This window comes from Fistularia commersonii, chromosome 13 (assembly GCF_037954325.1).
Source record: "Fistularia commersonii isolate RoL2024-O1a breed Wild chromosome 13, RoL_Fcom_v1.0, whole genome shotgun sequence".
Lineage (NCBI taxonomy): Eukaryota > Metazoa > Chordata > Actinopteri > Syngnathiformes > Fistulariidae > Fistularia > Fistularia commersonii.
Window position 1 is genome coordinate 6,078,839 of NC_141296.1, and position 26,952 is coordinate 6,105,790.

At 40.2% G+C, this 26,952-nt stretch overlaps 1 protein-coding gene and 1 long non-coding RNA gene across 4 annotated transcripts in view; one reads left to right on the forward strand and one right to left on the reverse strand.

The window, feature by feature from the left end:
* The window catches only part of macrod1 (mono-ADP ribosylhydrolase 1), a 131,445-nt gene that overhangs the window by 20,064 nt on the left and 84,429 nt on the right, over window positions 1-26,952 (reverse strand). For all 3 annotated transcript variants that reach the window (XM_086158543.1, XM_086158545.1, XM_086158544.1), the window contains exon 5: window positions 18,272-18,388. In XM_086158543.1, the coding sequence (XP_086014669.1) occupies window positions 18,272-18,388 (117 nt within the window). The remainder of the gene's footprint in view (window positions 1-18,271; window positions 18,389-26,952) is intronic.
* LOC147227733 (uncharacterized) lies at window positions 3,619-4,703 on the forward strand. Its single transcript, XR_015107032.1, has 3 exons — window positions 3,619-3,839; window positions 4,274-4,443; window positions 4,684-4,703. It is a non-coding gene; the product is annotated as an uncharacterized LOC147227733 (long non-coding RNA).

The window sequence follows — 26,952 nt, forward strand, 5'->3', positions numbered from 1 at the left end:
AACAGGGGGGAAACCTCAGATAAACCAGCTAAATCATAATTAATTTTCTTTTACATTCAGTTGCATTGACACTATATTCACATATTGAACGGTTGGTCTTGAGTGGCAGGTTTTGAGATAATGCAGCCAATGAAATGCTTTTAATTTAGAAATAGGTCAATTTCAAACACGCTTGATTAACTTGTATTTTCCAAGGTTTACCATTTTGTCATCATAACCTATCTACCCAAATTTAATTGGAGACATTGATTTTCCCCGACCACATGTTGATATTTGATTTCAATAGATGTAATTTGATTTAGATAATGATATTTAAATCTTACAATAGTCCAGAGTGAATAAATGCCCAGTATGTGGTGGCACATACACAGTACCAGATTGCTTCAAACGCAGCCAGTACCAGAGAGTTGGAGTTGTATGTTCCCATTTTATTCCTGACTGGGTCCTTTATGCCATTCCTTATGCTCTGTTTCCAAATGTTTCCCTATCTCACTTAGTCACCCAAGGAAAGTAGCATAATTTGCAAAAGAAAAGACTTCAGCAAGTAAGTTACACTAGAAAAGGCTTACGTCAAACAACACTGTCAAAGTTAAGTACTTCGCCCTTCAAACAGAATGAGTAATTTTTCCCGGAGAGTTTTTAAACTGTTAACAGGTCATGAGTTAGGTTGAACCTACTGGTGTGTTACAAATGAGTCGTTACATTTCAGCCAAGGGCATTCCTGGATTCAAAGTATGGAGAGCCGGGTGAAGAAAGTTTTGACAATTTTTTTTACCAATAAAGACATTTGCAAAGTCTCACAGGAGGAACTAGACTGGCTTCTGTATCCACCCATTCATTCGTCTCTAAAAGATGTATAACTGCATACACTGCAGACTCAGGAAAATGCGACGTGAAGAACGGATAACAAACAGAGGTTGGGCTTTTTTGGCACCTCCTTGGAGTCCTGCTGTAGCTTCGGCAGAAACATACAGCCATCTCAGTGCTTTAGTAACTAATTAAAACCTTCAAGCGCAGCGCCTGTATCTGCCCCACGAAAAAATGAAAAGCATGTGGATGACATCGTAAATCAAGGATTGGCACAAAACACTTGCACCTTCAGTTGAGAACAAAGGTGAGGAAGGAGAAGAAGAGCGTATGAATATGACAGTCCTTCATCCAAGCGTTCTCTCATTTTGGCAAGTGGGGTCCCAAAGAAATCACTTAGAGGGAATGAACTCATGAAGAACTGCAAGGATTTCATTTAAAGTCAGTTTATCCATTGACATGGCTGTTTTTTTTCTTCCTGATGGATATATTATATGTGTATATGTCAAGACTCACTGCATTAGCTTGTTGGTTATACGACAAGATGGTAGTCATATCAATAAGTCTTAATGCTTTAAATCTCTGTTGAGTCAAAGTTTGAACATTTCCTCCGATTATCCATCTCTACCCTCCATTACACCCATGGCTTTTCTTTTGACTAGCTTTATCACTTCCTTTCTTCTGTCCTCTTCATTCGGCTTATGATGTGTTATATTTATTTGGCAATATTAAGGCAGCAATATGCTTACTGCGAGAAGGTGAATGTGACAGCATGTGTGTTTTAAATCATTACTAAAACTTCTCATCAGTAAAGACTACCCACTGACCGCCTAATGGAGATAATTCAGACAAACGTATTTAATCCACAGTGGTGTCGACGATCACACTCTGATGTCCTTCCCACTCTAGAGAGTTGGAAGTACGCTCTGGAAAGGAGAGGAATGAAGGTTAGTCGCAGCAGGACGGACAATACGTGCATGAATAAGAGGAACTCGGATGGAACGGTGAGGCTAAAGGGAGTGGGGATCGAGATGTCGGAGGATTTCAAGTACGTGGGGTCAACAGTCTGGAGCAAAGGAGAGTGTGGAAAAGAGGTAAAGAAATGGGTTCAAGCAGGTTGGAATAGGTGGAGATGATGCGATAGGAGACCAGCGACGCTGTATGGTCTAGAAACAGCGACAATGACGGAAAGACAGAAGGCAGAGGTGGAGGTTCTCTTTGGGAGTGACCAGGATGGATAGGATCAGGAATGAGTCCATCAGAGGGACAGCACATGTTAGATGTCTTGGAAAGAAGGTCAGAGAAGCCAGACTGAGATGGTTGGGTCAGGAAGAAGAGAAAGGGAATATATTGGTAGACGGATGCTGGAATTGGAGCTGCCAGGAAGAGGGTCTAGAGGAAGACCAAAGAGAAGATTTATGGACGTAGTGAGAGAGGATATGAAGTTAGTTGGTGTGAGAGAGGAGGATACAGAGAATAGGGCTAGATGGAGAAGGTTACATTACATTATATTACATTACGGTCATTCGGCAGACACTTTTATCCAAAGCGTGCACAAAAAGTGCAATTCATTCACCGAAGATCCAATGTACCAGTAGTCGGAAGTTAGAAGTGACCACTCAACCAAATACCCATCTCAGAACCATATACATACATACATACGTTCATTTCATCGTTTTGTGAAGTGGTATGTTTTCAGTAGAAAGTTGATTCGTTGCGGCAACCCACGAAGGGAAAAGACGAAAGGAAAAGAAGACGACGACTTTGCTGTTGTCTTTCAATTCGTGTTGTCACAAATCCAAAGTTTTACAACTCTATAAACTACTCTGACAGTGCACAAAGGTCTTTTTGTGAGTATTGCCAGTGAGAAGGAAGACAAACAGCATATGTTTCATATCCGTTTGTTAAATCCAATTATAAATCTGTTGTGTTAGAACTGCCATGAGACTTGTGAATAACCCTCACTGGTTTGCTGCATAGAATTATATACCTGGGAGAAGAGTGAAAATCACTGCTCAACTGGAGAGCTGCCAGATGAGCCGCTTTGGGGGCGACATGGCGCGGGAGGCAGAGCGACCGTCCTTGGAACCGAACACTCCTGGTTCCATTCCCGACTCCTCCTAAAGTGTTGTTGAGCAAGACACTGAACCCATAACTGCTCCCCTGGCGCTGATAGACAGCAGCCAATTTCCCAGAGAGGGATTAATAAATTAATTTATTTTTGTATTTTTTTTTTTTTTTTAATTATTCAACAGATGTAAATAGGCTTCAGCTTAGTAGCAATTGAAATTCAAATTGTTTCAAATACACATTGTGATGACCTGTAGATTTCAGACTAGTTAGACATCAAACACAGTCCTCACTTGGGACAATACCATTGTTTAACGTAGCGCTTTCATTACAGCGTTAAGGAACGTGTTTTCCAATCAAGCGAAACAAAAAAGCCCGAGGTACCTCAAAAATAAACACACAAACAAATATCAGAACGCAGAAGAAATTTAAGGCTAAAAGCAAACTGTCATATATACCAGGGATTGCACTAGACTGCCAGTGATTTAAATAAAGTAGCTGACAGGCACATATTAGCATACATTTGTATTCTGCTGAGAACAATGAATATGCGGGATATAATTAATTATCATAGTTGGTGTGTAAATTGTAAATATAAAGACATATTATTGTTTTATTAAGCAAAGCTGATATTTTTTGGAACAAGCTATCATAACCTGCTTTTTCTATATGAATTAAAAACTGCTTGCAAATGGAAAAAGTAAAAATACCGTTGAAAACCGTATTCATTTCACTGGAATGTGTGAGCTCGAATCTAGGGCGAAAGGTTACATAAAATATCATACATAAAGTGTTGTACCTCTAACACAGTTATTGCTATCAGTGATAAATATCTGCATCTGATCTTATGCTTGGTTTCAGTTACTTTTTTTCATCCATCAGTGTTAAGTCTAACTGGTTCCGCTTGGAGGCTGAAAAGGTTAGCCTGCTGACAACCGTTCTCCTTTTGTCACAATAATAAGGTAAACAGTACAAATAACTCCTCTATAAAAGTGTACTTGAGTGTATTGGGTAGTACAGAGTATATGAAGCTGTAAATCATTGTTGAACCCCTGCGCGTCAGAGCAAAACTCTTTTATCGACTGACATTCATCGTGCATATTTGAAGCGTCCTCAGTAAAATGTATTTTAATTATTTTTATTGCTAGTGTCAGATTCATAAAAATGTGGCGCATGGGATAGTTACATCTTGTCCTGTGTATTAATGAATGGTCTCCTGTAGGGTTAGTATATTTATCAAGAAAGTACATTATTGACAGCAATGCAATATAACTGAAAAAAAAAATGCAATATGAAGAACCATAACTTGATAGGGTCGCCTCATTAGTATTCATTATAATTTGGCATTTCACCTTTATAGGCCTGGTTAAGAAATATCTTTCTTGCACCTACCCAGTGCCAGCTGGGATCGGCTCCAGCTCCCCATGACCCTGTGTGCAAGATAAGGGATACGGACGCAGTTACAGATGGATGGATGTACAGATATAGATGGAAATTACGGCAGACGACGTGCAACATCAGCAGTAAACGCTACTGCTGATATCAGCGGGAAATGCTCTGAGGAAGGTATCAAAGATTTTTTATTGAAATAAATGTCTGTTAAGTATGGAGGAGTGCGAGTGGTCGATTTTTCCGCGCACACAATCGTTCCGCAGTACTTTGAGGGTTAGAGGCAAGTTTGTTTCATGTGTTTATTGATTTATGTTCTAATTACATGTGTCTGATGCACATTTGTTTTGTTCACTACTTTTTTTTTAATTTTGATTACAAAATACAATTTAACTTAATAAAAATGTTTCCATCCAGGTGCTGCATGGTCAAACTGGAGGATGTAAATATATGATGTTCATTCTTTGTGAGATGATTCAATGTGTTTTACTCTTGGCAAAAGTCAAGTGTGTAGCAGCTTAACTTCAAGTGAGGCAGCTTCCAGCACAATGATGCACTGCTGTGATCCCGTCTGTGACAGAGAAATAACCAGGTTAAGCACATCAAGAGGAGCTGACTCCAAGATTTGTGGAAGCGAGAGGCTTCTGGGATCTAATGGCCTGTAGAGCAAGAATATTACACAGAATAATTGCTGAATAGAGGAAATGTACGAGGATGAAACGACTATGCATTTTGTCAATCACATCTAGGCCTATTCTCCTATTTGGGTCATTTAATTACACGGTTTAACTTCATTATCAATTTCTTAGTTTTACTTCATCATTTATTTTCTAAATCATATTTTATTTGCACTTTTTATGTTGCACTGTTAACCATGCCTTAAGAGTTGTTTTTTTATGATACTGTCATCAGCCCACACCATCTGTTCAAAGTTAAGTCGAGTTAACCTGTAAGTGATAAGTGCTTAATATCACAGGGTAAATGACTGTCTGAAATGTCAGTGAGCATTAAGCGCTGTCTATTATCTATTTATTTATTAATCCCTTATTCAGGTGGGAAGTTATTCTCTGCATTTTTACACATAATGGTGGACCCATAAGCAGTGGGCAGCCACTTGAGCAGCACCTTATGGGTATTTAGGGGTTCACTGTCTTGCTCACTAAAACATGGACAGGTTAGAAGGAGCTCAGGAATTGGACCGTGGACGTTCGGTTTCCAAGACAACCGATTTTACCTCCTGAGCCACACCTCCCCTTTTATCTACTGTAGACTACTTGTTAATTCCTGCCATTAAATTGTGGTAAAATGTGTCAACATTTACAAAAAGGTTCCCCTTCAAGTAATGCATTTGTTTTTGGAGAATACCATCCTCTTTCTAATCCCTTCATTTAAAACAACCGTCTGTTGTCAAATCAGGCAAGACGGGTGCGGTACAGAAAATATTAATACATTCACAGTATTAAAAGTAGGATATTGCTCGATAATGCAGCACTCATGCTATTTTCATAAGACAACAACTTCATTTTAAGATAATTTATCTACTGAATACAAGCTGCCTCCCTATGCAGTGAAGACAAGACAATGGTCCTCATTTATCAAACAAGCACGCATTTACTGATATGAACGTGAGCTGGGGCAACAATGAAATCTTAGGTCAGGACACAGTCAGGTTGGTGCAGATCTGCAGTGGTGTTTCAGTGAAGCTGTTTCAATTATATAATTATGAAGATCAAATGTTGCAACAGACGTCTGAATATATGCATTCACATTTTAGCACATTTGTATTGACAAAAAAGGGTTTTTAATTTTGCGTGCAATTGCTGAAATGAACAGTTATCGATACAACACGTATTGCTTCTAATTTAGGAACGCCGCTCACTTTTGGTGCTCAGCTATTGGTCAGGCTATGTGACATCACTGCAAAACATTGCGGTAAATCAAATTATATTAGTGGCAAGAAGCCGATGTTTAAATTGAAAAAGAAATTACATATTAAAAGGTCTGCTAGAATTTGATTGCTGACAACAGAAATAATTTCATTTTGGAGTACCTTTGTATTTTTCAAGCATCAAAATAAAAATGATGGAAGCAAACAATAGAACCACTAGCATTGCTGTTCCAGTTTATAACAATAAAATAAACCATTGCAGTTTAATTAACACCTCTTAGCTGCACCTAACTGTAATGATCACCAATATTTTCAGTGCACTACATAATACCGTACTCTATTTTTTACCTATTGAAAGCCTAATGTTCTTCAATACATGTCGTTTAAGTTCTACGTCTTACTTTTGCAAATATATTGTCGTGTTTGTCTTTTGATTCTGGGTTTCCTACTTGTTCCTGAATTAAAATAGACTGAGACATCATTTATATGCACCATATCTGACTGTTTACACTGTGAATGCAAAATTTGGTATCATAATAAAAATAAATAAAATAAAAAAATTCAAGAAAAGTTCTGGGCATTTAAATCTTGCATATGTCAGGGCGTGTTCACGTTGTCTCTGCAGCTGCGTTCATCAGCTTCTAGTGCAGCGATTTGCTGTGATACAAATGCTTTATGAATCCTGCATGAAGCACGATATAACATGGTTTTTTACAATGAGATGCGCCCTAATTCATAAGAAAGAATGATGAATGTGGTCTAATGTCTCTTCAGAATCGTTTGAAGCCACTGCTTCTCGCTGTGACTTAGAGAACAAGAAGAAGCTACCATGGTGTATCATATGCTGAAGGAGTCAGGCAGTACATCCCATGTATCAACAAACATGATCACTGCTATCATGTCATTCCCAAGAATGCCATCAGAATTTTGCCTCTTAATGGATGAGTTATTTTGTGTTTGCTGTGATCTTTACACGTTTAATCTGATGTAACTTTCTAATTGTAGGAAGGTACAGTGCAGCTCACTCATCTGTTATATCATCCTTGGTTTTAAACAAAAGGCTTCTCCAAACTCACCCCGAAACACACCCTGCAGCTGATGCTAAAAACAAAATACATGGACTTGATTAGATAATTCACTTGAAAATCGCTGTGCATTCGAACAGCTATAAACATACCCGTCCTGAGAAGCCAAACATGTGTGTTGTGTTTATTCTCATTGCAAAAACAACAGATTTAAGTAAGTATATGTCATCGGATCTGCACCACCTTGAACAAAACTGTTCACTCTTACATGGCTAGTAACCCGTTTTTTGACGACGCACATTAAAATAATACCATGTCATGTAATGGACAAATATAGCCTAAGCAACTGTGAACTGACATAAAAATAAATATGAACAAGCAATGTTAGACTAGCAACATCATTGCATACATGATTTCAATTGTTATATTTGCACTCATTGCTATAATCACTTATGTACGAATTGCATTTTCCCAAAAACAAAATGACCGGGGGAAAAATCTTTACTTTTTGGCACCTTGCCATGTGGGCATATCATTGTATTTCAGTCTCACACTTGTGGTTTGTATATAATTGACCAAGTGTGATGTGATAATTCTGTGATAATTAAAACACCAGACTGTCATCAAATCCATGATATCAAAGTACCAGTGTTAGCTTTATTTACACAATACTTGAGCTGTGAATTGGCGGGGTTAACACACACAAATGCAATATCTGAATTAAAAAAAAGCAACAAAAAACAACACAGGTTCAAAGTGCACATACTGGAGCTTCCTTACCCAGCTATTATTCACTATTATGATTTGGTAGTTGTGAGCAGCTGTTTTATCTATAGGGGAAAAGACAGCTGTTGGTGACTCCTTAAATAGACATAAGGCAGATTTGAAATAACAAATTAGTTAAAAACCACAGCAGATGTAACACTCTAGGACAAATGAGCTCCATGATTGCGATCAAACACACAGAGGCCTGAAGGAGGGAAAACACAAAGACTCAAATGAGTGAAGTGTGATAATATGAAACAGTTAATGTATATTTGGCCTCTGTGTGTGTCCATCTGCGTGTTGTATAACTGTTTATGTTTTCACATGTGTGTTTGCTCTCCCTGTGGTTTGAACCACTCCAGCAGTCAAGATGCACACAGTGAGTGTTTGCTCTCCGAGAAAAAAAAAAGAAAAAGAAAAGGCAAGTCAGTGCAACCATGGTGAACTCTCGTTGACCAGGTTCGCGACTTGGTCTTGTGCGTGTGTGTGTGTGCGTGCGTCGTTTAAACGAATTGTGGTGGTTTCGGTTCAAAGGCGGGTCGCTCTGCGGTGATTCATCTGCATGTTATCTGCTAAATGTTCTGGCTGTTCCGTTTCATTCCTCTGAAAAAAAAAAAAAAAAACATGGATGCCCGTACGAGCAGAAGAATTACTCTGCGTAACGGTCGTGTTGGTGTGTTTCTCTCTAAATCAACAATCCTATTTATCTTCCGGCTTTTGTTTGCCAGTCTGGGTCCTCTATAGCACCTCCTGCTGCTGCACTCATCTGTTATCCTTTCCTCTCCCCCGTCCATCCATCCATCCATCCATCCATCCATCCATCCATCCAACTTTCCTCTCCGTCTTTCTGTTTTACTCTTTATGTCCTTTGTCGTCAATGTCTCCCTCCCTTCTACACCATTACCTCATCCAGTCAGTCCACCTCTCCTGCCGACCCCATTACCCTCTCCTCTATCCTTCTATCACCCCGTCTGTTCCTTTATGCCTCCCTCCTTTCATTGTACCATCTCTATCCATCCATTTCCTGTCTTGCCTCGCGTTTTATTCTCTTTACCCCTGCATCCTTATCGCCCCACGTTCCCCACCCCCCTCAACTAGACATGCCCCCCCCCCCCTTTGCCTCTCTCTCTGTCACCTGAGGTAGACAGTTCTGTCAGGAGTCAGCCTTATTTACCGCCTCTCTTCGCTCCTGTTTACATTATCGATCGGCAGGGTTGCTTTAGTTCCACCATACATCAACGCCACCCCCTCTTCGTCTTCTCCCTGCCCCCGTGTTAAGGCTGCTGGCTCACATTACCCTGAAACCCGGGGGGAGAGGGAGAGACAAGGCGGTGCTGGATGGGGAGATGGAAAGCAGCGGAGCATGTTGGGATGTGTGAAGGATTTATGTGTAAATGGGTGAGTGTGTTGGATAGTGTGTTCTGCAGCATGTGAGAAGCAGTGTAAAGGGGGGGGAAGGAAATGTACGTGTGACTGATAGTCAGTGTGAGTGTGCAGTGGGTGTGTGTAACATAAATTACCGGCTTTGTATTTACACAAGGTTGTTATATGGTTTCTCTGGCACAGGAGGGAGTGTTTCCTTCAATCTTGATCCCCAATAAATTGGCATGTCAATATTATCGGACCATAATCTGCAATAAAGCTGCAATGCTTGTATAAGCTTTTATACAACAAGCTGACCTGGCCATTACAATCTACCTTTATTTGTAGCATCAAAGTAACCAAATTAATGCATTACTAAAATATTAATGTTGACCGTGCGCAAATACTTCTTAGCTTAGAACAAAATCGAGAAAAAATTCACGTCAGGCGTGTCTGCTGTTGCGACAGTAATGAGATCGTGTTTGCCTTCAGCTGATCGTACTTTAACTTTACGGTAGTCGAGCGACGCAGACTACTGAGTATAGCAAGGCAAATTGAACACAGTTCACAAGAGCTAGCTTTGGAAAAAAATGCCTTTCGTTGATAACATCCACCATTATTTAATTCTGAAAGTCATGATTTGCATTTGGGTGCTGTGATGTTTTGAAACTTGACTGAATCCGCCTCCCTCTGCATCCCAGTCGGATTCACTTACGACGACTCCGGTAATTAACAAAACAAACCCAGGACAGTGTGAAAAAAATCTGAAGTGCGAAACAGAGAAAGCTGAATTTTAATGCTTTTGTCTTCTTGATATTAATCAGAGGTCCTACAGATGTATGCTATGTGTGATTGTTTCATTTTTCCCACAGAACTGCAGTCTAAGTGTACACCTCCTCTCAGCACTTAAGATAAGTGCTGAAAGACAGTCATTACAATGTTTGGACACAACTTATCCCAACACTAAAATGATTTTTTGTGATACTAAGTTAGAGTGAGAAAAAAATTGGCATGAATTTAGCAAAGATTTGCATAAAGCTAACTTATCAGTAAGCTCCAAATGTATATTTGGCCAAGACAAAATAAATCAGGTGCGGCACTGATCATATTTGTAATTCGACTGAACGCTTGTCTTTTAAAATTCATCAAATCTTATTATCTGGATTCCATCTTTTTAATCTTTCATCTTACTTGTTATTGTTTTGACATATTTGTCCTCCAGGCAACCTTTGTGAGCAAAAGAATCAAATAGTAAGTGCAGTAATTTTTCCATTTTAAAGCATCTGGTGGCTGTTAATTTTTAACCATGTTCTATATTCAGGCACCTCTCTTGTTTAACTTATTTGAAGCGTTTTACATAAAATGTGAAATTCACTAAAAAAAACAAACTTAATCATGCTGTTACCTGCATCCCTGAAAACGTTCAAACGGATCTCACAAACTGCAACTCTGCATGGACATCAACTTCCTTTGTCTTCCCAATTCCCGATTCGGCATGTCTGATTTGTGCCGAACAATAACAAACATTTTTCCATCATGCATTTCTACAGTTTCCGACCATAGCTTAATGTGCTTCTCTGTGCTGTGGAAATTTATATGTAATTGCTGCTTTGTATTTTGACCCTTACGGTTCCAAAATGGTCATTATTCATTCAATATATGTTGAATGTGTGACATGCTGGTTTTTATGAAAGGGGACAGTAAAAAGTACCTGCAAATGAACATTAGCGTGCATGCAGCTTGAATTAATGGCAGTCATTACTCCTGAACTGTGTGATGAATTGTGCCTCTTCTTTTGTCCTCCTGAAAACGTCCAGCTTTTACACAGAAAAGGAAATCACTACATACTGTAAAGCAAAATGGAGGATTTGTCATTGTCGTTCCGATTTCATCGAGAATTCAAGCGCTATTTTGATCCGATTGCAAGTTTTTGTTCTGTGCAATCATGTGATTGCAATTTGGTCGTGCAATTTTCACTAAATCTTTAATTCTCGCACCTACTCTTCCTTCTTCATCTCCTGCATACGGTAATTGCAACATAATCACAAAAAAAAGTTATTCAGCAGACAGTTATACTTTCTACTTTGGACAGTTTTGGATGTGCATTTGAATTGTGAGTAAACAATAGGTTCCAAGTTTATTCCTTCCAGTATAAGATCTTTCTAGTGATTCCTCAGGTCTCCCAGTGCTAATTCTATCTACAGTAAAATGTCTGCAGTTGTTGCACTCAAATAAATCATACCAAATCTCAACGGGGGTTATTCACAGTGATGGAAGGAGCAATCACAAAGAAACTTGTCTTACCAGTTTGCTCTCCTCCTATGGATAAATTTGCGTTATGAACAGTGTTTGGTTGACAGGTCTCAGCAGCGTATGTGTCGTAGCAGCGTAACTGTGTGTTGATTTGTTTGGCTCTCAGCGAGATAACGGAAAAAACAACAAGGCCAACTTACACAAACCTGGTGGAGTGTGGTCATGGAGGCCAAGGATGAATCCATTACAGCCTGGGTTGAAACATTTAGCTCTGTGAAAGCTGTTTTTTTTTTCTATTCTTACAATGGTATGAGCAGAGGTTCAGATTTAAGTGCGCCATGAAAGAGATGAAAACAAATAAAACAATAAAATAAAAAACTCTCACAAATTGATTCTATTCCCTGGCAGAGGAAAAAAAAAAAAAAAAAAAAAAAGGAGCCTGACATGTCGGATCTTTTTGAGAGAAGAAGGGGCCCCAAAGAGACAGTCTGGCAGCTGGGCATTTTCAAATAAGACTTGCAATCGAACAATTCATTGCATCTACGAGTAGCAGATGGGAAATCACGTTTTTGTGAAGGCCATTTCAGAAAAAGAACAGAAATTTAATGTAAGAGAAAACTTTTTTTTTTTTTTTTAATCTCCGTTTCCCAAAACGTTTGCAGCAAGCATTCTCATAACTAATGGGAAAAATGAGGTTTAATTTCTTCTTACGGAATTACATTACTAGATCACAATCTCATCTACTCGACCAGCCTCAGACAGGCTAGTAACACAGCTAATATATGCAGTTTGGTCACGTATCTCTACAGCTATAAAATATATACACTGCTCAAAAAAATAAAGGGAACACTTAAAAAACACATCCTAGATCTAAATGAATGAAATATTCTTATGAAATACTTTGCTCTTTACACAGTTGAATGTGCTGACAACAGAATCACACAAAAATGATCAATGGAAATCAATTGTATCAACCCATGGAGGTCTGGATTAGGAATCACACTCAAAATTAAAGTGTAAAAACAAACTCCAGGCTGATCCAACTTTGATGTAATGTCCTTAAAACACGTCAAAATGAATCTGTGTTGCTTCCTGAGTGGACACTATGATTTCACAGAAGTGTGATTGACTTGGAGTTACATTGTGTTGTTCAAGTGTTCCCTTTATTTTTTTGAGCATTATATGTCCTAAATTGCAGGACTAAAATTGTAAGAGACAGCACATCCTTTAGACTCGGTTCTGTTATGAACATAGATCTTGACAGGAGGAAAGGTGTTTCTGAGCTCCTGATTAAGGTTAAGCATTGCCGTGACTTGGTCATGGCTTGGGATTAAGCTGACCGACATCGACGGAACTCAAAGTAACGTTCCGACAAAGATGGTCGAGCAGGTGTCCCGGCACATTCTGTCGAGTAAGTGGGCGTCACTGGCATGAGCCTTTGGAAAGCCTGAATGAGTGCCATCCGGTGACACCTTCTCCCTGCTTCGCCTTTGTCTGACAGGAAAGCTGTTTCACTTGTTTATTGTTATGATCCCTTTTTTTTTTTTTTTTTTTTTCCCAGATCTGTTCTCCCTCCCTCTCCTGCCCCATTCTCACACCATTTTAACCTGGGGGGCATAAATGTGCCTCTGCTGCTTTCCATCAATGACCATCCGCCCGTCCATCTCCCCCATTCTCTCCTGCCTCCTCTCCTCTTAAACCTCCATCTGTGCTCCTGCTTTCTTTCCCTCCCATTTAAATAAAGGGGCAGGGAAAAGGCTAGCTCGTCCTTTGTATGCTTGGCCTTAGTTTGTGCTCAGCCAAGCAAACACGCCTCTTAAATCCAGGCCCAAGCCTCAGCACAAAAGAAAAGCTCAGGTCCTGTAAGGCCCCTTTGGCACGCCTGATCTCTTTTCACCTTTTTCTGAAAAAAGACAGAGGGGCAGTTATTCTAAACACGAGGACAAGCATGGACGGAAGAGAGCGGAACAAGATGCCGATGGTAAAAAAAAAGAGAAGACGTTATTCTCTTCGGCGGCGCACAGCAGCACGCGCATTCTTTACTCGCTCTCAATCCTGCGCTTCAACCTCTCTTTTCCCTCAGCCAAGCAACACTGGTGCTTTTTTTAAATCCGTTTTTTTTTTTTTTTTCTTTTTGAAAGCGAATGAATTAACTGTATGAATTAACACCAGGGCTCCTGCTGTGATCATCATCATCACGCTTGTCCTCATCAGCAGCACAGCTTTGATGAAGATTTTTAACACCTAGATGCATTGCACCGCTGATTCTATAGCGGGAAGAAGCACAGATGTCGACAACCTTGTCAAAGAAAAGAAAAAGACCCTCTTTAACTAGCAGTCTTTAGCCGAGACTCTGTCAGGTCTCTTGGCACTACTGAAGAAATCTGATGATGATGATGGGAATACAGAGGGGGGAGCAGGCGAGACAGCTCCGGGTGGTAAACGTGGGGTAGGCGGGGAGGAGAGGGGGACGGCTGGTGAGGTAGAAGAAAACCTACATGGGGAGAGTGGAAAAAAAAAAAAAAAAAACACGAGGGGGGGGGAGCTGATATAGAAGTGAAGACAAAAGGGGTAAAAAAAAAAAAAAAAAAAAAAAAGCAGGATGGTGAAAAGGTGGCGATGTGACAAGGAGAATGAGAATGGTACAAGGTGTTAAAGCCGTCGATGGCAGTCGGCAGACGTACCGTGTCATGTCGTCTGAGGAGAAACAGAAAAACAAGAGATCGGCAGGGTGACAGGTGAAGCGGAGAGATGGAGGTCTGGAAGGCGAGGAAGAGGGGGCGTCTGCTAGAACTACAGTGAGGATTTTAATTAGCGGTAATTGGCCACCGAGGGAACAGAAACTGTGAAATGGGAGTTCGGAGAAGGAGAGAGGGAACATAGCAGCCAGCTTTTGACAGAGTGATATCTCTCTTGCTTTGTACCTCTCCATTTCCTTCAGCGCATTTCCTATTTGGGTCTTTCTGTCTGCATCTTGTTTTTTGTCTGTCTTCCCCCCCCCTCCTCTTATTATGTTATTCTGGTCTCACCCACATAGTATGTTTCACTTGCACGCCCTGACCACCTGGCACTTAAAGGTCCCCCCCCCCCCCTGGCAGCGATTCAACACTTAAAAATTCCCTCTACGTTTTTCCAAATCACATCTATATGTATTTCTTGGAGGAAAATCAATTTCTGTCTTTAAATATCTGTAAAGCGAGTGGAACCCTCTGAATATTCAAGAACACTGAAACCAACAGCATCAGCATTTTGCTAATCAATGCAGACTCTTATAGAGACGATCATGTGCACATTTGAAGCCGGTTTTAAAGAAAGAGAATACAAGGCTAAGCGTTGCATATGAGGCTCAATGGAAAATGTAAGAAGTACATTTTTTTCAAAGACCTCTTGCAATTTTGCTAAACTTACATCATACATTAGGAGTTCAGTAACGTGTCACTAATAGCCGGGAAACCTGGCACTGAGAGCCATTTTACTGGTAAAATACTATTTTGTAAATAAATTCTCATATTTGAAGAAATACAAAAACATGGTTAGTCTCTTTCCAAAGTCACCCAATGTGACTGTCTGATAGATGTTGCTGTGCCCGAGTGTCCCAGGGCTCTATGGGATGGAAGAAAAATATCAAGTGCCACCTGGAGCAATGTTTCCTTTGTTTTTAACTCATGATCCACAAATTTCTGTTTTATCTCTGCATATTTCCAGAGAATTACCAAGTAAAATAAGATTTTCATTCATTGATGTTGTAGTTGAAGAGCTGGACTTTAGAAGTGGCAGTGTTTCTTGAATAAACAACACTAAAAGTTTATTTTATAGGCCTTCACTTTCCCATTAACAATTTTGGGAGTTCTTTTGTAAGGGCTCGAAAATTATGGTAATATTCAAGGAGAAAATAGAAACGGCCCTTGCTCGAGCAATACAAATTCATTATTAATTCATCTCTAAAAATAATTGTAGGCCAGAGAACACATTTTCAATATTCACACATTTAGGGAACCTGCTTTGCACTAAAAACAGCACTTTATGATTATGATGATGGCGTTATGATGGGATCTGAACACGGGACTATTCAGAGCGCAATCGTGGGGAACTGGAGTTTGGCACTAAAACTGTCATCCTGTGATGCTAATGAACCACGGAATTCTGTTACTCTCAAATGTCACCAAACCAAGCGGTGTCTCCACTGCTCAAGAATACCGATGACGGTTTAGGCTACAAGCTGTCCAGAGTCCTGATCTCCGGCTCTTTTGTCCCACCCTTCGGTAACTTCCCTCCCCGGTGTGTCATGATGTTGTATATCGCTGGGATGGCAGGGGAACAAAAGTCGACAGGAGACCGAGAAAGCAGGACTACGGCGCATTATATCGGTACACAGGTGAGCTCTGGTGCTCTCGGTCGTCAAGACAACACATTTGGAGGATGCTCCCTTGTCAGGCGACGAGACACAAAAACACGAAGCTAGGGGTGCATCGTACAGCGAGCGTGTGGCTCTCGAGCGAGATTAAAAAAAAAAAAAAAGACAAAATCAAGACCGTTCAAGTCTCCAGGAAGCCAATTTTGAGTGGTTCTCTCACCCGAAGTTGACTACTTTGAGTACCTTTAGATTTTGCTCGACATGCAGATTCACACAAGGCATGCGTGAAAATTTTCCAGCTGTCATTTGTAAACATCCCCGAATTACATGTAACTCTAAAAAGCAGCGGGAGTGTGCTGTACACTCCCAGTGTTGCTAGGTTACGATACTCAGACTCTGCTGGCTAAGTGGCTGCATGATCACCGATGGACACTCTGCAGGGAGAGCTAACGCTGTAGCGCCAGTGCCATTTGGCTACTGGTGAATCGGGCGTGCCTGAAATTCCACATCTGGTGGCGAGCCCATGCAAATCAGGATCAAACACTAAGAGATTAGTCCTGTCCCTCAACCTCTCATCCCCGCTCCTGTCAGGCTTCATTTTAATTTCTTGCTCTTTCATTCGGCACTGCTCTGCCTTCACAGTCGTCCGCCCGCTTTGTTATCCCCGCTTTGCTTTCTCTTTGCTTGCTCTCTCTCATTGCTGTCTTGACTCTCTCCCTCTCCCGCTGTGAGATAATCAAGCCCTGTTGTGAGTGTTTAAGCGCCGAACCAGACGCATGTTGAATTATTCCTTGGACTTATCGTTTCGTCTGGGACGGGGAGAGACAGTCTAGTACCACATGCTGGCTAATGACCACACACGCAAGGGGAGCGACTCGTGCACGCTCGCACATTCAACCGTACAGTTAGTTACTCGATGAGTTAAAGAGCTTGTAAGTGAGTCAGATCACGCGGCTGTACGACAGGTGAGAATTATACACCGCTTGTACGGATACCTACCCTCGCCTTTTACATTTGAGAATAGCGGAACATTTGAGGCGACGCGTACTTTATGCACCCGAATGCAAGGGTGAGGACGCCCCGTGACAGGGAACGGCATCTGTTCACACTCGTCCCCACACACATCACGGCTAACAGCCTCAAAGTTAAACAAGTGAACCAACAAAGGAGAACAGACAATGTAAGAACTCATCTCCTCCTAATTCCCTTCTGCCTTCGGCTCCCCTCCATTTTCGTTTTTTTGTCTCCCTCGCCCGCTCCCTCCTTGTCTATCTCTTCCACTCCAGCTCTGCATTCTGCCTTGATCTCTCCTTTATCATCACTTCTTTTTAATTTGGTTCTCTCCCTTTTTCTTCCACTTCCATTGTGAACTCTCACTGGAAGCTGATATCACAACAGCTCGGTCTTTCTTTCATCTTCCTCTCACACACACACTGATGCACGCAGACGGCCACACAAGGACACACGCATGCATACAGAAAAAAAAAAAAACAAACGCGCGTGCGCACACACACACACACACACACACACACACACATACACACAGCCACTTCAGTGGTCATTTCAATGTGCTATGTTTAAATTATCCCCCGATTGTGTTTGCCATTAAGGTCGGATCCCTGCTCAAAATTTCAATAAGTCCTTGATAAATAGCATAAAAAAAATTTGTGAGGCTTTCTGTGACTTAACAATGTCACCTTGCATTGTAAAAATGAATTCACATTATTTAACCTGTGTTAATGTTATGTTTGCCTTTCTTTGCAGTTGTTAACCTGCTCTTAAGACCTGGTGGAGGAGCGGAGCATGACTGGAGTGATTACATTTAACAGCACAGCATTTTGCATTTTAAAGCATTGCTCTTAATGGGAGTGTGCTCTTTCTAGTTAGGTCTTTGCTTTTTTTTTTTGAATACTAAAATCGTGGTCCGGTTTTGGGGGCGGCCTTATATCCTGACCGAATTGATTAATTCTGGTCTCGTCATGGTCATACTTGGCCCTTATGACATCGGGAAATGAAATGAGATGAGATAATGCGATGTAAAGCAGATCTCTTTTTAAAATGAAAACCATGTTTTGTTCCCCGGTTTAAACCGTTCAGTCATATTAAACACATGTAAAAGGGACTGCTCTGCTGTAAGGGAGAGAATTTATTATTGATAGCAACTCGGGGTTTAGACCGTTTCAATTATTTTCGTGACAAAGAATCTTTTATTGATTTTCGGAACTCTATTGTAAGATTTGCAACGTTCTACATCTTCTTCCCACACACCTCAGCTTGGAATACATCCAGGATAATCATACTTAACACTTCCTTTATGTTGCCTAGAGGTTAAGCAACACTTAAACAATTTTTACTCACACTTTGCTGGGAGCCCATAGCCGCAGGTGATCTTTGCCTGTCCGGTCTCACAGCCATGAAGGGAGGCGCACTCCTTTTTTAGCTGGGGGCCTGCGGAACGGTGGATCGCCCCGTCCACTGAAGACGAGAGAAAAAGGGATTTTAGGAGATGGCCTACATATGTGTATCCCCCACAGTCTGACTTACAGGCAGTCTAAAGTTGTTTGAAGTCCGGCAGACACATTTACCAGACTGTAGCAGGTGTCAGCAGGCTTAGCACAGCGAGGACCTTGATAATGTTGGTATTAATGATGAATACTGAAATTTCCCGTGTTCTGCACACGTTAACCTTCGTCCTAAATCCCCCTTTTTTTACTTAATGGGAAAAAGCATCTGTCTCGCCGCATGTCAGTCTGTTTAATGGATTTTAGGGTTACTGCTTTGGTTAATTGCTCGATTTAATGTGTTATTAAGGACTCAGCTGACTAGGAGTTTTTGGTCAATTAGTCTTTATTAATGGCTTTTCATAAATCTACATAATATTCAGGAATGCATATCCATCTTTGATCCACGCTACATCTAAATACCATGTCAGTGTCCTTTTCCATGGGGGTAGAATTAAGGAAAAAAATATTGTCTGCTCTGACCAGTAAGGATTCAATTGTCATTTCTAAAGTCCTTGAGGTTAGGACTAAAAAAAAAATCATAATTATTGTGTTATGGAACATTAAAATAGCTTTTCAAATGTAATTAAAGCCCATTTGACAAATAAATCAATTATATATCAGTTGACAAACACAATAACAGTGTACCCAGGTTTAGAATTTCAAGAAGATTTTCATTTCAAAACAACTTTCAGCGTCCCAAAGTGGAAAGTTTCTCAATTTTGCAAGCAACCATGGTTTTATCACTAATATCGAGCGTGTTGTGATAAAGTCCAACACGAGATGGGATCAGTGCCATCGATTATCACAAGAAAAGCCACCTGACAATCAAATTGTATGTTATTGCATAGTAGAGGCACATTCCCATCTTATATTTATTTCATTTTGTCATTCAGATATTGAACAAGTGTATGGCTTTGTGCTCCCGTTCAAGTTGTTGAAGGCTGGTGGAGTCACATCTCGTGGATATTGCACACAGCTGCATCCAAAGGATCATGAATGATAACTGGTTGGAAAGGGGATGGAGCTCTGCCTCTTAGTATTGTGCCCTTTGTACATCCCCATAATGTCTCTTTTCAGCATTATAACGGGAGGCCTTGTGGTGTCATGCGTGCGCTTGTCTGTGGAAACATCCACGAAATCCATGCAAATCATGGGAATGAATTGGAGCACCTTCCAGAGGCCTCAATCAATGAGCCCATTCATTCTGTCTGAAGATGCACTGATATATGAAATGATGAATGGTGATTTATTGGTGATAGTGAAACTGTCAGTTTCTCAATGACTCCTATCTGAAGACTTCTCTTTTCATCACTTTTGCCAGTCTCATATACTGGTATAATTTGGTAGAATTGGTTTGTAAGACTCGAGGGGTTTTTCACCCCAGCCTTTGAGTATAAAATGTGAAATGATCAATACAACATTTTATATCAACCCTCTCGCTATTCGTTATGGAATATGCTTAAAATATAAAATGAAAATAATACTGATTCTTTGTTCTCTTTTTTGTTCTTCACTTTCGGATTTTAAAAAGAGTTGCCCCTACATGAATTCATGTAAAAAAAAAACTCAAAAAGTTGAGTGGAACACCACATGTTGCTAAATTATACATCTCATAACACACGACCAAACATTTTTAATTAGACAAGTGACAATTTTTCTAAGTAGTTTCTGCAAACTAAGTTTATAGGATCCATCTGTTGAGTAGAAAAGTTGGGACCTGAACATTTCAGGAGATAAATACTCCAAAAAAAAAAAAAAAAAGGAAAACAAAGCGCTACTAACTCTGAATTATCTTTAGCTTATGTCAAACTCTTTCTTGGTTTAAATTGACTACTGATCTCTAAATGTAGGAGCCTGGTGTGCAGAATAAAATGCCTCAGCCTGAAACACATCTGTCAAGAAAAATGTTGTCACAGCACTGCAAGATTTTTCAGCACTAGGTGAAAATGGTATTTTAACACTCATCCATATGTCACAGCTCAGTGTGTTGGCCTGTAGGTCTTATCTCTCGCCTACTGTAGATAGACCAGCTGTTAAAGCGGTGTGTTTCAGCAGACTAGAGCAGCTCTGGCCTAGAGGGGATCTGGTATTATCAGAACGTTATTGTGTTAAGTTGGCATATTGCATGCAGTGTTGCGCTGTTGTGTGTACCATGTCATGCTGTGCCATGTTCAACTGGGCTGCACTGAGAGCAAAGCAAAGTGTGAGGGTGTGAAAGATGAGCACAGAACACTGGTTGCCTCCTTAGGGTGCAGCTCAGATAACGCGTTCCTGGTGTGTGTGTATTTGTGCGTGACTTTGTGTACCCAATTTAAGTTGATTTGCAAATGGGCACAGATGTGTGTATGTGGGGTGGGGGGGTGAGCGTGCGTGCGTGCATGCAGGGAGTCCTTGAGGTGACACAGTGTTTCGCTGTATGCACAAAACTTTCAAGCGGCCCATCTCTGAAATAGAGAACGAGTGTGATAAGACGGAGAGATGAAAAAGAGAAGAGAAGGGAATAAGGGAGAGCTGCAAAAAAAAAAAAAAAAAAAAAAAAAAAAAACAGTCTGGAGGGATAAGGAAAGAGACAAGAATAACAGAGGGGGAACAAATGGAAATGGAAACTCAAATCTAATCCACCAAGACACTTACCGGCCATTTCATTAGGTAGATGTACAATCTAATTTGATCCAATACAACAGCCATAAACTCTGCCATTACAAAGATAATGATGTGCATTTGTGATTGACAGTTCAGGCCTTGAGAGTAAATGCTTCAAATGCACAAAATGCATTCAGGATGAAGAGAAATATCTCTGGAAACACCATTGATTCTGTAAATTATTCATGTATATATACATAATGCAAAGAATTATACAAACCGATGACCGTCTACTCTTCTCAATGAGGTACTCACAGCTGGATTACTTCAATGGGCATTAAAGCACATGGAAATGGACACACACACACACACACACACACACACACACACTCACAAAATTTGATGCATTCCAGTAATCTAAGAAAAGATATTATTTCTGCTGCTTTTAAGACAGCCTTTCTCTCTGAAATGTTTCAGTTTACAAACAATTCCAACAACCATCGTTCCAGAGTTGAGGGTTGCAAAATGCTTTGCAACTCTTAGGAGTCACAATTTAATTACTAAGTTGAAAGAAGACTTAAAGACAGCGGAGATGGGACACCATTTGGGTCAGTGTAGACTGGTAACACCTTTGGTTACCAGGGGTAACCAAAAAAAAGGGATTCACATAAAAAAGGGATCCCAGATTTGATTTAAATCACCGACATGAATGAGGATGGGTTCTTTGAACGTTTATTTGCAGTGCTAAAGTTCCAAAAATTGTTGCCGCGAAAGACTCAGTTTTCATGATGTTCATATGAAGAGAAATACAGTTAGATTAGTGGACAAATTTCTATTGTTTACTTGACCGCATATATAATGTAGCTAATAAAATACACATTTACAAACAAAAGTCCCGACGTGAAAGTGCTGGGTATTACTATCTAATGTAAAACTTTAAGTGGACGTGCTTATTATGCAGACAGTGTTATATATAATTAAAGCATAGCATACTGTGTGCTTTTTTTATTACCACAACCAAACAAAAGTGAGCATAATAGTTGACTGATGTAGAGCCAGTTTTGGATGAGAATCAGATGACAGTGATTCTATTAAGAACATGCCAACACTACATCAAATGAATTCATCCAATATATAAAAAGGTTTTATTTTGTAGTGGGTTTGACATTTTTATTCAACGACTGTGCCAGTACAGAGCTCATCTGACAAACAATGATGAAAAAACAAACAGCTGTTAGACCATACATAATGATAATAAAGCAAAGATAATGCTGCAAAACAAAGCAGTCTAATCCAGTTCAGTTTAAATATACATATATTTCACAAATCCATCATGTATCCACCATCTCTGTGTCACGATGTATGCACAGAAATCAATTTACAGTCACTAGTGTTGAATTCAATTCAATTCTTTCCAGACAGCATTGTTCAGTCAAGTTAGAACATGAAAAGACAATGTACATAATAAGAAGACCAGTTCTGGACCCAAATCTCTAAAAAAAAAAAAAAAAACAAAAAAAAAACACCAAGGGCTGAGAAGTGAAAAGAACAGTAGCATCCAATTCACAGCTCAGCAACGGTATACAAGAAGGTATTTTCAGTACACCCATTAATCACAGTACCACCACCATTTAGACGGGTCTAGGCTACAAAGCCGGTCTCAGCTGCGTTATAACCAGCAAATCTAGGGAAAGTTCCAACTGGGAAAAACATGTCCAAAATGGTTTCACGCTTTGACGGGAGGGTGGGGATGTAGTCCCGATGAGCCACTCAACAGACAAAGCTAAATACACTGACAGCATCGTGGGTATTATCTTTAAAAGTTCTTCCTTTGCCTTTTCTTAGCGAGTACCTTGAAATCCACATCCCTCAGAAGATCAGACTGAAGCATCGAAGAAAGCAAGGAAAACCTCTCCTGACTCACCATTGCCCTGTGTTTGTGTTTAACCACTTCACATTTGAAACCTTTCTTTTTTTCTTCCTACCTGTTTTGTGCTAGGCATTTTAATAATTTTTTTTTTTATTCATTTATTTTGAATCAGATCTACTGCTTTCTTGACAATTCCCTCATTTCTCTCTTTTGGCAGCCAGACTGTGACTTTGGGCTTTGTGTTTGGTTGTTTTTGTCATGCTGACAAAGCTGGTTGCTCCCCTACCCTGACTATTAACTCATGCAAACAATTTACTATTACCTGATAATCAATGTGTTACATTGTCTTATATAGCTCTGACTGTATAATGGTCAGCATCGAACATTAGGTTCAGTTTATTGTTGTAGAATCCCACGAATGAAAGTGCAAATTTTTTCCAACTTCAATCACAGGAAGGCTCTTTTTACTCAAACCTGTGCGGTAAATCCAGATCAGGTAGTCCCGTAGTTACAAAGAATAACAATGAGACCTAAAACAGTTCAGTTCAGTGCAAAGTAAATATACGGTTGCTGGATCATTGTTCTCACAATCCCTACATCTTTCGTAAGAAGCCCAACGAATCGGGGGACCGAAGACCAGAGACTGCAAACACCTGTCAAGTTAAGTCCTCATGTATCCTAATTTGTTCCTTCATACCTACGTAGCCTCGCCTGTTCCCTACGCATCCGGAGACTGGAGTGCAAACCCCCATCAGGTTTAGTCCGTACGTATCCTTGTATGTTTCTCTACACATACAGAAACAACAAACCAGAATCAGAACCCCTGATCATCAACCCTACGTATCTGGACCACTCTGGAGGCCGGTGACCGGAGTGCGAATCCAGCCGGGTCAGCAGCGTGCAAGATGCCACCTTGCCAATCGATCTAACCTGAATATTTTGAATCTTCTCCGATATCGCGGCGTCTGTTGTTGAATTTGGGTGTGTACAAACACCGCACTATAACAACTGGATTTTTAAATGCGAGTGTCCCTGTAAAACCCAAGCCTGAGGTATTTCAAGGGCAGACATGAATATCTTGTTAGAAAGTCTGTTTTGGACTGAAACAGTCAACAAATTCTTGCTAATTCCAGCCACTGCATCAGAGGATATTGGTTATATCGTTTAGTTACATTTATGAATTTGGGGCATGTCATTTGTGCTACAATATTAGCCTTGCCCCCTGTATGTGGACTATCTGATCTCCGAGATGTTTATGAAACCTGTGCAGGGCATCAGTTGACTGAAGCCCATTTTTTTTTTTTTTTGAGTTCCAGACTTATAGCTTCCTCAGAAAGAAAAACAGACATTTAGATGTGTTATCAGGTGCAGGCACACACCTGCGATGGGATGGGGCATGTCTATCAATCTAAAACCTCTTTCACACATGCAGTGCAAACATTAAATTATTTAGATTTCACCCAGATGGATTGCATCTGCAAAACCAAGCACAGAATAAAGGGAATCAGACATTAAACGGTCTTTAGCCAGCCATCTCTTTGGTGAAAAATGTGTGTTATCACTGATTGAGCCCCAGGATTTGCTCTCTTCAATGGATTCTCAGCATGTTGATGTTTATCATGTGACTAGAGTGAAATAAAATCATCCACTGCTGAGGAAACTTCATTAATGAGGACCCTCTTCCCCCCCTTAATCGAGCTCAGTGATTACAGTGTCACTTGCTCATGATATTTGGATAATAAATCCAAGCCTTGCTTATTACGGGGTAACATATTTCATGTTGGACATTTATTCGTCAACAGAGAAATTTGTTTTTATTATACAACTTATAACTAAAAATTGGGAATTATAGCTTTGAAAAAAAAAAGATCAATTTCAAACAGTTCATATTCAGTTTGTGTTGATGAAACTGTTCATCAGGACATTTCCAGTACTTTCAGAGAATAGTTATGTAAATGAACACATATTTTTGAGGTTGTCATCATAATGGACTGGTTCTAAATATTTTGCCCTCCTCATCTACCTGCATGAGGGGGAAATGATACGATAGGATGGAATGAAAAATGTAAATAAATCATTTGAGAAGTGATTTCTACTTATAATCTTTACAGTGAGTCAAGAGAAGTTCCCATGAACTAAACATTCTCTCTGTTTTGGGAATGTAAAGGGATATTATGCTACTGCAAGCCAGGCCCTCCCCCGCAAAATATCTTACAGATAATAGATTTCTGTTGGTTCACTGAAAAAAACGTGGTTAAAACATGTACATATTTTAGCTGCTTAAATGTGAAAGTAATATATTATGCATGTCTGTTTGATCATTCTTCAAAATGAGGGAGCGAGGAGACAGCCGGCGCTACCTGGTTTCATCTTTGTCTTTGAACATCGCCTGAATTTGAACAGCAGGCGCAATCACAATACAGTGATAGTAAATTTGCTGATTCTTGTGTGCTCCAGCCAACAAGGTAATATGGAGAGCGGTCCCTCCAAAATTCATCGGATGAAGGCAGCATGAAAGCATGTTGGCTTTCTTTGTGGTAACTTCTGACTCTGTGGGAGATGCTGTAATAGCGCAGCGGGAGCACGTCGCACTACTGAGTGGATTCATACACTGATCTGTCACTTCAATGTGGTCAGAAATATGAAGGGGGGAATTCACGAGTGGGATGGAGTGCAAATTAAAGTTGTTTTTTTTTTTTTTTTGTGAGGCTGGATCGCACAATCTACTTCAGGCAAGGTATATACACGCTATGCCAGGGTATTTGAAGGAAAGCTTGTAACGGAGAGAATCACTCTGTATAATGACATGTGCAGAACAATATGAATGTAAGATTCCTTCAGAACGTTCAAGTGTGGAAATTGTACACTTTCACTGAAGGACTCCCACTAAAGCAAGCCACATTGGAAAATAAACATAACTATAGTTTCCAGAATAAAACCTTTGTTCAAAATCACAGAGTGAAGAGCAGATGCTTTTGTTTTGAAGAAAGGATGCACAATGTCGGCAGCACAGTGTCTCTGCTTCTCAAAAAAAGGCATTATGCACTTCAGCTTCAACAATCCACATCAAATGACAGACCAATCGTCTGCCCCCTTTAAGACAACTGAGAAAGGCGACACTGGTAAAAACTGGCACCAATGGAGTGTCAAAGATTGCTTGTTCGTGCACATCCGACTCTTTTTCTTGCATATAGAAAGAAAAAAACGCGCTCCTGACAATCAGCCACGACTGGCTGACCTTCTACAACTGACATACATCAAAAAATGTTAATGAACAAGTCAAATATTTATTTCTTATAACAAATCACCAAAATATCATTTAAGGAGATGTCATTTACGTCCTTCTTAAAAAACAGTATTCATTATTTAGCCTCCATTACCATTCAAAACCACAGATCAATGTTTTATGCAACTGAAGCCTGCTCCTCCAGAGGCTGAATGACAGGCTTGAGATATCAAAAAAAAAAAAAAAAAAACCAAACAAAGAAAAAAAAAACAAATGGCCCAATGGTGAGACACGTACCAAAGATGAGAGGGATTGAAGAGCACGGTTGGACAAAGAAAAATGGGTTTGGACAGGGATCAAGTGCAGGTGAAAAGAATGAGAGACGCTAAAAACAAAAGACCAGAGATGAATGTTAAATAGGCATTTTAAAAAACAGAAAGGATGCAGTAGATAAATGACCAGAGGGACTGGGGTAAAGAAAGAGTGTTTTGCTTTTATAGACTAGTTACTGTCCAGCCAAAAAGGCTACTGGCCAGTATACATGTTACCATATCTCTCTCGCAGGCTTTGTATTGACTGGGGGGAGAGAAGGGGGGGGGGAAGATACTCGGAGGGGACTGGGAAGTGATAATTGCCAATATGCTTAGCTGGCAAGGAGCAGTCAACACCCAGCAAGGCACACAAACAGACACGCATAAATGCCCACACCACCAACGTTTACCGCCAAGATAAGCTCCACCGCCTGCAAACCCCCAACACACACCTTTGCAAACACAAAAATGCAGACAGGTAGATTGACATTGGATTAAAACCAATCCTGAGTTCCCTCCTATGGAATACTAATATATCTGCCCTT